This window comes from Choloepus didactylus, chromosome 1, assembly GCF_015220235.1.
Source record: "Choloepus didactylus isolate mChoDid1 chromosome 1, mChoDid1.pri, whole genome shotgun sequence".
Classification (NCBI taxonomy): Eukaryota; Metazoa; Chordata; class Mammalia; order Pilosa; family Megalonychidae; genus Choloepus; species Choloepus didactylus.
The window spans coordinates 166,373,931-166,387,410 of NC_051307.1; the positions used below are offsets into that span (position 1 = coordinate 166,373,931).

General features: G+C 38.7%; 1 protein-coding gene and 1 pseudogene across 1 annotated transcript in view; both read right to left on the bottom strand.

Annotated features, from left to right (window-relative positions):
* Positions 1-2,169: 2,169 nt before the first annotated feature.
* On the bottom strand, positions 2,170-2,784 carry LOC119541303 (annotated as a pseudogene).
* Positions 2,785-4,657: 1,873 nt separating this feature from the next.
* COL6A5 (collagen type VI alpha 5 chain) overlaps positions 4,658-13,480 on the bottom strand; it is a 94,169-nt gene continuing 85,346 nt past the window's right edge. The window contains exons 37-40 of the mRNA XM_037845066.1: positions 9,089-9,778; positions 7,653-7,749; positions 6,742-6,971; positions 4,658-4,686 (exon numbers count right to left, since the gene is read on the bottom strand). Coding sequence (XP_037700994.1) covers positions 4,658-4,686; positions 6,742-6,971; positions 7,653-7,749; positions 9,089-9,778 — 1,046 coding nt within the window. The remainder of the gene's footprint in view (positions 4,687-6,741; positions 6,972-7,652; positions 7,750-9,088; positions 9,779-13,480) is intronic.

The following is a 13,480-nucleotide window of genomic DNA, read 5'->3' on the forward strand; positions in this document are numbered from 1 at the left end:
CCTCTAGAGCCTACTTCTTTATGTACCACTTATGAAACAAATACAATTCTGCTTTCCTTTACTCCTGGAAGTTTTCACCATTTTTCAATAGTCAAAACAAAAGTCTAATTCAGGGTGATGTGATAATTAGATATAAACAACATGTAGGTAGAACTATAGCTACACCTCTTCCTGGGGAAACATTGGTACATTCGGGAGCTGCAGGCCCACGCTCAGCTGGTCTCCCTGAATTGGGGCTAGAAGGGATCTGCATGGGCAAAGTCAGGGCTCTGTCCAGAACCCTCTGGTCTCTTTTTAGCGTTAATTTCTAGGTTGCCCCCTTCCCCTGACCACCATGTGAGCTTTAGCTTCCAACAGCCAATATCTACTATTCTTCGGAGGACTACTACGAAGCTAAAAGGAGTGCTGGGAGTTTACACCCCTCCCTAGGACAGCCCTTGAGTGATGAATGGATGATGTGGATGTAAGAAAGCCCAACTTCTCTGCCTCAGGTCAGGGCATCTCTGAGGCATAACTTACACCCTGAGTTCCCCTAAAGGACCAGGCTGAAGTTGACCGATATGAACCCCCTGTCTGGCTTCCACCCCTTCCCTGTTTTGCTTTCTCCATTCCCTTAGTGGTTCTTCTGGAAGTACCTCCTCAGTTACAGGCACATAAATCCTCATCTTAGGGTCTGCTTCAGGTGAACCAGGCCTGAAACTGGCTCTCAGAGATGGCCAGCTTAGTTGTCTTCGCTTTTGCCTATAATACCCCTTCCACAATACACAAAAACATGTATTTTTGGCATATTTCAAAGTTAACATCTATTTTTTTTTCATCATGAGTTTAAGTAGTGGAAAATGTAATTTGTGACACATTGTAAAATAAAATTTATTGTTTCACTTTTAATCTACCCAATGGAATCTATATGGCATAGTGATTCAATCCCACCATTAACCTAACTTTTAAACATATGCGATCATGCTCATGTTTAAAAGTCTGTTGTATAGTGTTCATTTCTTTCCTTAACCTTGTATTTTCCTTCCACTTCTCCCATAGAATTTCATTCTTACTGTAATATACATATATGCTTCAAAATCTTTTATTCTTTGCTTAATCATAATTCTCTGCAAGAAAAATGTTTATAAATTGAAAATTATGTTTTTAAAATTTTCTATGACTATACATTTCAGTGTTTTGAAATGTTTTCTAGATAAGTAACCATCAGAATGTATTAAAACAGCATAGATATTTAAATTTTGGTAATTCAATAAGCACAAAAAATAAATATATTCTTAATGATATTGATAGTTTTTCCCTAATACTTTTACTTATTTATTGTTAGAGTAATGTAAAGCTTAATATCAATTCTATTCTATTTTTAATACTTATTGTTATAAATTTAAGTATTGAGAAATATTGTTTATATATAGATGGGTTTGAACAAGTTTATGATAACAATGTCAAACAATTATTTGGATTTTTTCTGAGCTATGTCCCAAAAATCACCTAGAAACTTCCAAAAGATTTTACAAAAGAATCTCTCACCCAGTCATTAGAATTACTCACTTCCTCATTTCTTGGAAATGTACTATAAAAAGCTTTGCCAAAACTTACATTAATTATACTAGTTACTCTTTTACTTAGAGGCACGTTGTTTATCTTGAAAAACTAAAAAAATGGTTAGAAAAGTTGAATAGAGCTCAACGCACACTTGTGCTAGTACTGTATTTTTGATAAAATAATTATCATCTGTTCTATATGTTTTTTCTTCAAAAATCTGAAGCTTTGATTTAGCTCATTCTGTTTGTGGAAAATACCCCCCATAAAGCCTAACTGGCAGAATTAGTTCTTATCGTAAAGATGATCAACTCTTCTCCCTTAGAAAGAGTCTGATTTCATTTTTCAGTTGAAATAAACATGTTATTATGGGGTCTTGCACTAACATCTTAAGATTCTACTCCAAGAGAGGTAAATGGTTAAGGCCCTTGCCACGAGTTTTTTTGGCCTCATGAAACAATGCTTGCTCTCCATAGATATTTCTCTAATAATCTCTTTACTTTGTTCTAATGGAATTCTCACTCAGGAGAGATGTGTTTTTTGATAAAACTTGGAGATGGCACAGGCCAGATTACTAAATGAATTTTTTTTTTTTAACTAGAGCCAGAGAACAAGAAGGCAACAATAATTTTATTTTTCTTTGGGACTCTGGTGGCTCCGGGCCGACATGTCCCTGAGGACTTCTTATGCTTCTGCTCCAGCACCTGGGCCATGTAGTTCTCCCACTGCTTCTGGATCCAGAAGTCAGACATGTGATTCCTGAAGATCTGTTTCAGCTGGCTGACAACTTGCTGCAACTCCTTAATCTCATTCTCTTTGCCATTAAGAATATCTTCTTGCTTTATAATGTGAGACTCAATTTCATTGCACTTGGAGATGAGCTGGTTCTTCTTGCAGGACTCCTGCAGGACTTTGCTCTTGACACTGGAGATTGCTTTCTCAAAGGCCGGCTTCTCCTTCTCCAGCTGTCTGGTCAGCACCTCTGCTTCTCCGAGTGCAAACTGCAACTTCTCCTCTTCCTTGGCCAGGAGGACCTTGGTCTTGGCATGGGCAGCTTTCTCTTCCACCAGCATTCTTCACTACCTGGAACTCTTCTTTAATGACAAAATTTTCATCCTGGAGAGCCATCACATTCCTCAGCCGGTGGATCAGTTTCTCCTGAGATGCAATCATGTCCTGAAGTTGATCGAAGGCAAGACAGACCGATCTTGACCTCCTCTGCGACCACCCAAGGGGTGTCGCCATCTTTCGCCCCTGCCAGCTCATTGGAAATGCAGATTACTAAATGAAATTTGTCATCACTTCCACCACCTTCACTTTATAAATATCCAAATTCAGAACATCCCATTATGTGCTCAAATACCCCATTCCTAGCACCAAACCTCTTCTTTAACAGAAATATGTACAAGACGGTAAAGACTTGAAGCCTTACCTGGGTTTATGGCGCTTTGATTAAAGGAGGCCTACAGATCCAATATTTTAAAAATGACTCCTTGTTTGACAACAGACCCTTATTCTTCCCTGGCAAAGCAACATGGTAAGATTCAGAATGGCTGAGAGAAATGCCATTTTTGTATGACATGGGGGACATTTGTAAAAGTGGATGTGGGATTCCTTAGACACAAACATATTTTCAGGTAGATAGAGTCATTTGAAGGCTAGATTTTAAAAATGCATACCTTGGAAAGTCTTTGTGTGTCCCCAGAGATACGCATACCATGGTATGAAAAACAATGGCCTCATACAAGGTCCTCATTACACAAATAAGAAAGTAAGGACCAGAGCAATGAAGTGACTTCCCAAGATCACAAAGCTAGTGAGAGAACCAAAATCGGCTCCTAGGTCCCCTCATTCCCTGGCTGGTATTCTTTCCACCATGGTCATCAGCTCTGATATTATTTGTCATCACCACTATCATCATCATCATCATTGTCCTCCTCCCCCTCATTTTAAATAATAGCATGTCTTTGCTGAGCTTTTACATTATGCCAAGTGCTGTTTGAAGCACTCTGCATTTATTTAATGCTCACATTAGCCTATAATGTAGGTTCTCTTATTATCCCTGTTTTACACATGAGGAAACAGAGATCACATGGCAAGCAAGTGCAGAGATACGATTCAAATCTAGGTCTGGCCCCAGGATTCACTCTTCCCACTACTGTTTCTCAAAATGATTTACATAAAACACTAGCTCTCTAAGATGCTCCCTCATATAAGATTCTGTGACCACATTGGTTTCACTACAGCCCCTCTCTGCAGAATCACAATGAACTTTAGCCCATTAAAGGCACTGAAGAGTCCTGCATAAAGGACACCTGCTTATCAGTGATTTCCAGGGAAATTATTTTTTCCCAACTACGTATTAATATCCAATAAGAACCTCCAATAAGGAAGACTGATTTAGACAAAGTATCGTTAACACAGGGGTTCTCTCTCAAACTCTAGCCTGTGTCAGAATCACCTGGAAGGCCCCAAACCCAGTTTCTGATTCTGTTGGTCTAGGTGGATTTGAGAATCTGCATTCCTAGTGAGTTCCTAGATGATACTGATGTGGCTGTTCCAGGGTCTGCACTTCAAGAAATACTGCACTTGATATTGGAAAAATAAAGACAAAGACATAAGCCCTGGGATGGCATAAAGGGAAAAGGGATCCAGTTATACTTAAAAATACCCACATTAAAACCTTGAAAATGTATATTATAATAAGCAAACAGAAAACCTGTACATTAAGTAGATGCTCAAATGAAAATATCAGAAAAATGGGCAGGAAAAGAGAAAAACCAGTTCTCTCTCAGAAAATAAAAGATGAGCAAAGCAATATAAAGGCTGATCAGTCTACACAGTGGATTTTTATTTTTAATTACCAAATATATTGCCAGGCTTAAGTAAGTCATATAGGGATAATACTAGTTGATTATGTGCCAGGCATAATGTGGACTTTGAGATTTATATGTATCCTCTCCAACCTTTTAACAACTCAGAGATAGATTTTATTATCTTCCTTTCATGGCATAACCTGAAGGTGAACTTGTGCTCCACAAACATAATTATAGATTAAGAATCACTGTGACTTAACAGTATTGGACTAGGGTCTGTGTATATTCTTGGGTAAAATAACTCACATGTCTCTAGCCTCCATTTCTTCATCTATAAAAAAAAATACAGAAAAACTTTGATTTTTAAAGTCACTCCAATTTTCAAATTCTAAGTTTTCAAGATCCCAAGAAAAAAGTCAAACTGGTATTTTCTGATTTGCTGCATGGAGCAGGGTTGGCCAAATATCACCAAACCAAGAGGTTGGCTAGAGCTCTCTGAGAAAAAAAGATTAAAGATATCACCTACTTCTAGATGTATGATACAAAATTACTATAGAAAAATGGAGAAAACTTTTGGGAGGAAAGAAATTATGAAGAATGATAAAGAAGGAAGTTCCCCTCCCCAACCCTGCCCCATTTTCAGCATTTAAATCTCCTTGATTTGCTGCATAATCAAGACTGATTCAATCATTTAAAGCAGTTTTTTCCAAACTTGTATGCACATTGGAATCACCAGGGGAGCTTTAAAAACTACTGAGGCCTGTTTCTCACCCCCAGAGAATGTGATTTAATTGGTGTGGGATGTGGTCTGAACTTTGGAATTTTCAAAAATACCCAGGTGATTCTAATATCAAGACAAGTTGGGAATCACTGATTTATAGGTTTCTTTCCTATGATTACAATATTAATTGTATCCCCTCCTATACCCACCCACCTGTCTCTTATCCACCCCTAATTCCTTCCTCCAGTTGTTGATAAAGCACACTGAATCAGAAGTTGCCAAATCTTGGTCAAGCCCCAGCCAGGCACTAAACCCCTTTGAGCCTCAGTTTCTCTATCTGCATACTAGGGATAGAGACATTAATTCCTGTCACCCACACAGGCTTTTGGAGGGACTCCAATGAGATCGTGTGTATGAAATTACTTTATAAACCATATAGCTCTTTACATAGTTAGCCACATCTGGTACCTGCCACTTGCTCTTACTCAGGCCAGCATCCCTTCCATCTTCCTACTTAAAAATTCATGTATGTTGCTTTCTCAGTTTCACTGCCCAATCATTTTCTCCCACTCACCCAGTCCACAGTCATTTGACTTCACTCCCATTCCCTGATTGTCTTGTCATATTTCCCTCTTAGAAAAGGTCTTCTTGCAACATGGAGCATTCATCTGAGAATGTCTTTATTTTGCCTTCATTTCTGAGGGTTATTTTCACTGGATATAAAATTCTGTGTTCACAGTTCTTTTCTTCCAGCACTATGTAGAAAAAATGATGTTGTTCTGCTGTCGTCTTCTCACTATGGTTTCTGTCTACATTTTTCATATTTTCCCCATTTTCTTCTCTCTTGTTTTTCATCATTTTGCTGATTTTGTTCTGTATCTACGTATCTAGCTATATATACATTTATATCCATATGTAAAGCTATAAATACCTATATCTTTAACTGTGCCTGTATTTTTAACTATCTATATAATTAATAATCATTTTTAGTTAGAGTCCCAGGACTCTGTATTTTAAAATAATTTATGATCTGATCTGGTACACAGCAAGGATTGTGAATAGCTGCCCTAGAACTGACTATAGCTTCCTATGCTCCATCTCCCATTTTCTCCTTAGCTGTAGATCCATAACCATTTCCCTACCTAAGGAGCTGCCCCCAACCTCCATGCAGATCTTGTCCTCTCAGGCCCCATTGAGGCTGGGGCTCAGCTGGGAGCAGGCATCTTGGACCAAGAAAGCCCTAGTTTCTAGGGGAGAAAGCAGAACTTGAATGTTCAAACTCGGGAGGCTTTTTGCACAGTCTCTCCCCACTCCCATTTTCCATAAGGATGAAGGACTCCTTCTGCTTCTTAGAACCCATTGTCCTTGTTCTTGTCCCTCTTACCTGTCAGTTCCCTGGTTCCACACCAATAATTCATACCTTCTTCTACTACTGGTTTTGTCAGCACAACCGACTCCCTTCTTTGCCTTTCTGAAGAGTTTTGCCTGCCTTGCCCCCTGATTTTGGGAACCCCTTGTAGTCTTAGAAGATAAGCCTCTCTTTCACCCCTGTCCTATCATTTCCATCTGAATGAATGAGTTCTTATTGCTCATGTTTTCACCAACAGAAAATTCAAACAAACTAAAGCACTTCAGGGTCTTCAACTCTGTTGTACTCAAGGTTACCTTTTTGTTCTTGTTGTTTATCATTTGCTGGATATGTAATTTCTTCTGAATGTGTCTCTTCCTGGTCTTTTACCATCAGTTCCCCAGTTGAAAGGAGCATGAATAGCTTCTGGATCAAATCAGTAGAGGCTTCAAAACCATCACTGTGATTGCTCTCTAATTCAAAGAAATGCTGTTCACCAAACGGCTCCCTGTTTCCTGACTGTATTCCATACAATTCAGGAGGAAGGCTGACATGACAGAGAAGAGATTAAAAAATATATTAGCCAAGTTGCTTGCAGGATTAAATGTAAATACAACCAGATAGTATAACATGAATCCATTTTATGCATGAATAGGACAGAAGTAGTTTGTGGATGAAATGTGACTCAGGGGCAACATTTTTCATATTCCAAAGGGAAATTAGGCATTTGTCTCCGTGGTTTAGGACTCCAAGCCAATATTTTCATCGCTGAATTTTTATTGAGTACTTAGGACCATATTTTGCAAAATCAAACTTGAAAGAATTCTTTCTGCCAATCTTCATATCAGTTATCTTTTCCAAACGGCAGGTCTTTACAACTTCTCTTTTTCCTGTTTTTCTTCTGATCTAAAATTGTTACATACAACCTTTGATATTAAAAGTTTTCTATTTTGGCAGTAACCAATATTAGAGCGGTTTTATGTAGTTACTAATAAAGGATTTTTTTTTTTTTGTAAAAGCAACAGAAATGTAAATATGTTTCTTCCTAATACAGATCACATTCTATTTGCTATTAACACCAGACCTGTGCTGTCATCACCATTCAGGAGCATTTAAAACACAAACACAGTACCAAGCTTATAAACTAGAATGTCATTCATTTCAAATTATTTTCTCAAGGCCTATTTTCAGTTGTAGTATTACCCAAACTCTGAATTTCTCAACTCACAATACAGTGTCTTCTGTGCTGACATTCTCTGGGTTGGGAGAAGTGACGTTAACACACTTGGGTCGTAGATCTGTGGAGGGATATTTGTTGACGGCACCTGGAAAGAGAGCAAACTGGTGAGTTTAAATTACACGTCCACATTCTATCACCAAAAGTCAGTTCATCTTTTTCTGTGGTTGGAGGTGTTTTCAAGAGAAAGTTAATTTTCTTAGGAACTCAATAAAGTAGGCATCCTCTGACACTGAAATACCTTGTTGTTGGCAAAGTCAATGAGATATAGCAGTAATTGAGTCAAAAGTTCCCGTGCTCTGTATGTCACAGGCTTGATATAGTTCAAGGGCATCTCAGTCTCCTCTTTCATCTGTTTCTCTCCCTCTAAAAGGAAGATCCACCTAGAAGACTCCATGAGCTAGTGAAATTGTCTGCCCTATTTATCTAGGGGTTGGGACAAGGCACCATTGTTTTTGCAAGTGACAAGTCTGATACTGAATATAACTCCTGAATTCCAAGATTCCTGAGGGTTACATGAGCCCTGGGGCTTTATGGGTACCAGAAAATCTACATCACTGTGACTCTATTAAATTTACAGGAGCTGCAGATAACCATTCAATGTGGCTTCTGCCTCATTCCTAATTACCCAGCATAGGCCAGGACTTGTTTGACACTATAAACTCCTAGGTTAGTTACTACATTAATGCCTAAAATTATATGGGCAGAGGCTGGGGCAGCCACCCTCAAAGCCCTACTGTGCAGATACCCTAAAAACCCCCTTCTCGCTGTGTCTGAGACTGCTGTCTGGGGCAGGGGCTATAGAAGAGATTTGTGCCTTGGCTTATAAGAATTCAAATCAGTACCAAGGTTAATTTACAATGACAGGATAAAATAGAATTCCTTGGAGCAGGTGAAGAATGATGGTAGTAAGATATTATTTAAGAGAGAGGTGTACCTCGTTATGGATTTAGGGTTTGAAGAATGATTTACCGGATAAGACCATAGCTCTAGAGTCAGAGTGCATGAGGTTGAGTCTAGAATTTGCCAGCTATTAATTGTGAGCCTTTGAATAGTAATTTATTTAATGTCTCTGAACCTCAGTTTTCTCATCTTTAGAATGGGATACTAAAATTTCCCTTTGAGGCCTGTGCTAAGGATTACGTGATATAACCCAAGTAAAGAATTTATCACAGTGCCTGACATATTGTAAATACTTATAGAGTTAAAAGACACTTTTCACCCATTTGTAGATTTCCTGGCAAAGGTCTTGTCAGTAAGACCTCGGAGTTTTCTCTGTGGGGTTCTCACTGCCTTCTACTCAAGCCTTATATTCCACCACCCTTGACTAAAGTGAGGTTTGTTTTATTATGTCTACTGATGAATTGTACACAGAGACATTAAATGAATTGCAAAAGCAATGGAAGAGAAAAGCTTTAATGACTTACGTCTGATTGAATGGACAAATGGCTTGATAAACTTGGCAATATACTCCAAATCTGGCTTGTGGATTCGGCCAAGCTGGACTAAATGATGATCCAGTGGGTGGCTGGCCAACTCTTCTAATTCCTTGTCATTGTGTATAGGACCAAAGGAGAACACAAATATGGAATAGCCTTGACACTTGGCTCTCAGAGACACATTCTTTAAGAATTCCTTGTCTAAAGGGTTGGTTTCACCAGCAGATATTATGAAGATAACTTTGTTTTTCCTCAGGTTGGGGGTTCCGACAAAGACATTCTCAATTGTCCACTGCAGGGCATGGCCAAGAAAAACATCTCCATTGAGCTGCTGAAGGGAGTCTTGGAGATGATATTTCATTTGGTTTATACTGTTATAAGTAACCAAATCAAACTCCAGGTAGACTGGGCATTCTTCAGTGTTGGGCATATAGCCCAGAGGAGAGTAGCTCAGGACTGCCACTCTATCTCCTAAGGTGGAGGTCAGCGGATCTGGGGCAATGTGAAAGTAGTCAAGCACTGAGGTTATAAAATCTTTCACTTCCTTAAAGTCTTCATTTTTGACTCTTTGGGAAGCATCTATGAGGAAAGCCACATCCATGTAATATTCTTGAAGAGAGGGATTTACAAGTTTATATGTAGGAACTGGTTCTTCTTTTCTGTCATCATTTTCATGTCCTGCAAGAGAATAACTTAAGTCACTTGTTTTAGTAGAAAGAGAAACTCATGACTCCTAACCCAAGGATGGCAAATACACAGCATGGGGTGTTGCCATGCCCCATTTATACTCCCATGGCAGAGCTCACTAATCAATCACAGTACTCGTTCCAAATCCTTCTCACCACAGTGTACTGGGAGCCATTACAATTTGATGGCTATTTTCACATGAGAAGAAACCTATCTGCTACCCCATTGTAGATCTTTGTCAAAGGATTATTCATCCTCCAACTAATTCCCATATGCAAGATGAAAAACATACAGTTGTTTTTAGTGCACTCTAAATGTTTAAAAAACTTGGAATACACATTTGTATGAGATTTAGTTTTGTGTAATGACCCCAAGAGAAAAGTATATATGTCAAACTCACACTTAAGTGATCACACAGATACATAACACCTTTATGCACTGTTCCGGTTTGCTAGAGCAGCTGTTATGCAAAATACCAGAAATGGATTGGCTTTTATAAAGGGGATTTATTAAGTTACAGATTTACAGTTCTAAGGCCATAAAAGTGTTCAAACTAAGGCGTCAACAGATGATACCTTCACTGACGGATGGCCGATGGCGTCTGGAAAACCTCTGTTAGCTGGGAAGGTATGTTCCCAGGTTATGTTTCCAGCTTCTCCCTCAGCTCCTGTGCGTTCTTGGTTCTTTCTCCCAAGACGCTTCTCTCTAAATGCCTGGGGGTCCTGTCTTAGCATATCCCAGGGCAAACTCTGGGCTTCATCTTGTAGCTAAACATCCTTCTGTCTGCATCTCCAAGTATCTCTAAATGTCAGTGTCAACTCTTAGCTTCTCTAAAAAATATCTCTCTCAGCTGCTCTGAGTTCCTTCTGTCTGTGAGCTCTTTTAAATGACTCAGTGATTAAATCAAGACCTACCCTGAATGGGTGTGGTCCATATCTCCATAGAAATAATTTAATCAAACATTTCACCCACAGGTGATTGAGTCAAATTCTCCATGGAAACACTCAATCAAAAGATTCCAACCTAATCAACACTAATACTTCTGCCCCCACAAGATTGCATTAAAGAACATGGCGTAATATATCCAAACCAGCACATGTACCTTCAAAACACACACAATGGAGTGATGTCATGAGAGTAATTACAAGTGCCGACTTTAGAATCTAGACCCTGGGAAGACATGACATAATCAGACCTTAGTACTCAAAACACAGTTCTCAAACACTTTATTGATCCATGACAAGATAAGGAACTTGCACTATGATGTAAGTTAACTACATTACTAAGCACAATGATTAGTTCAGCTACATTTTGGGGGGATAGCAAGACTTTCTCAATGAAGGAAGCAGTGCCTTGATTTACATTCTGATGCAAGCTTCAATTTTGTTGCAGAACTTCAAGTAGCACTGCTTTATGTGTAAGAGATTATGAGACCAATGTTGATTAGTAAGGCCACAACAGGAAATGCCAGCTCAGAAAGACAGGAAGTAGGTGGTAAATGTCCTTTCCTTCTATGAAAAAAGTGAATTTGTGAGTCTAACGCAAAAATTAAATTTCTAACTGGCAAAAATTTATTGATTCTCATTTGTGGTTGGCCCCATAATACATGCTTTTATATCTATTATTTCATTTAATCCTCACAACAAATGAATCTGTTAACCTGTATTAATGCTTAAAAGCTTAAAATTGAAATAGACTGTAAAAACCACCTCTAGCTATTGATCTTACAGTTATTGTTTTAGTTTGCTTATGCTGCCGGAATGCAAAACACCAGAGATAGATAGGCTTTTCTAAAAGGGGGTTTATTTGGTTACACAGTTATAGTCTTATGGCCATAAAGTGTCCAAGGTAACACATCAACAATTGGGTACCTTCACTGGAGGATGGCCAATGGCGTCTGGAATACCTCTGTTAGCTGGGAAGGCACGTGGCTGGCGTTTGCTCCAAGTTCTGATTTCAAAATGGCTTTCTCCCAGGACATTCCTCTCTAGGCTGCAGCTCCTCTTCAAAATGTCAATCTCAGTTGCTCTCAGGGCTTTTTTCCTCTCTTAGCTTCTCCAGAGCAAGAGTCTGTTTTCAATGGCCATCTTCAAACTGTCTCTCATCTACAGCTCCTGTGCTTTCTTCAAAGTGTCCCTCTTGGTTGTAGCAAGCTTGCTCCTTCTGTCTGAGCTTATATAGTGCTCCAGTAATTTAATTCAGACCCACTCTGAATGGGCAGGGCAACACCTCCATGGAAATTATCCAACCAAAGTCATCACCCACAGCTGGGTGGGGCGCATCTCCATGGAAACACTCAAAGAATTACAATCTAATCAACACTGATACTTCTGCCCATACAAGATTACATCAAAGAAAATGGCATTTTGGGGGACATAATACATTCAAACTAGCATGGTTATATTAAAGGCAAAAAGCATAGATACCTAGATATCTGTGTAGACATATGTTCCTTTTGGCCTAGCTTAGTGATTCTCAATCTTCAGTGTCTTTAAGCATTACTATCCAAGCTTGTATTTTTAAAATTATGTATACAGTACTTCATGTGAAGGACTTTTTTGAGGATAATTTTGACTATGCATACTTTTTGCCTTACGCAATGACTTCAGATCCTAACCCCCTGTAGAAGATATAATTCCGCCATACAACTTTTAAACAGTGAGTTTTCTTGGCCAAAAGAATGAATGTAAATACACTACAACATTTCTAAAAAATAACACAGAGTTTAAAACTTAAGTGGTGGTCTTTTCTCCATGGTTTGTCCTCCTCAAGAGAATAAGGAAAAGGGAAGTTTTGTGGAATCAGATTTTGACAACAATGATAACTTAACACTTTGGCTTTGTGCTCCTCATTATGACAACATATATAGTTTCCACAATGATTATGCTTTTAAACAGTCTCCTAAAGAATGTTTAGTTCATCAGAATTGTTAAGAAACAATTTTCGTAGGGTTCTCATAGGATATCATAGGATACTGAAAAAGGGATTCATTTTCTCATTCATGCTTAGAAGTGATGACTAATAGACTATTGACTCATTCATATCTACTAAAATACTGACAACAATTTTTTTTTTTTTTCAGATTGCCCATTTGTTTCTACTCTGGGGAAAAGAAGAGGGATACAGAGTTTCTTGTCAGAGCACATCTGATTTATTTTCACTTGGTGATACCTCTCCACATTCAGAGGCTGTAGCCAAGAAGCAACACTCAGGCAGGAGGACAGTCATCCAAATCTCCTTTTGGCTTTAACAGACTAAGGGAAGTTTGAGAGGGAAATATGAGCATATTAAGATTTCCTGGGTAGTACAGTCTCAGGGTAGAGTCCTGGGACTGAAATTAGAAGAGCTGGAATAGGACTCCAGTTGCTCCCTGAGACACAGGCAAGTCACTAAAATTCTGCAGTCTTCAATGTGTACATCTGAAACATGGGGTGGTGTGTCATCCCTGTGTCTATCTGTATCTCAGTATTATTGTAAGGGTACATAGGACTTTATGGCAGGGCCAATTTTCAAGGTTGACTTCAAGACTGATGGATGATATACAGGGAATATATGTAGGTATTTGGAAGCTCTGTTATTAGTTGCATAAAGATTAAGGATTATTATGACTTCTTAATAAATTAGCCACCCCTTATCATTATGAAATGACATTATTTATCCCTGGTAATATTCTTTGCTCTGAAATCTACTTTG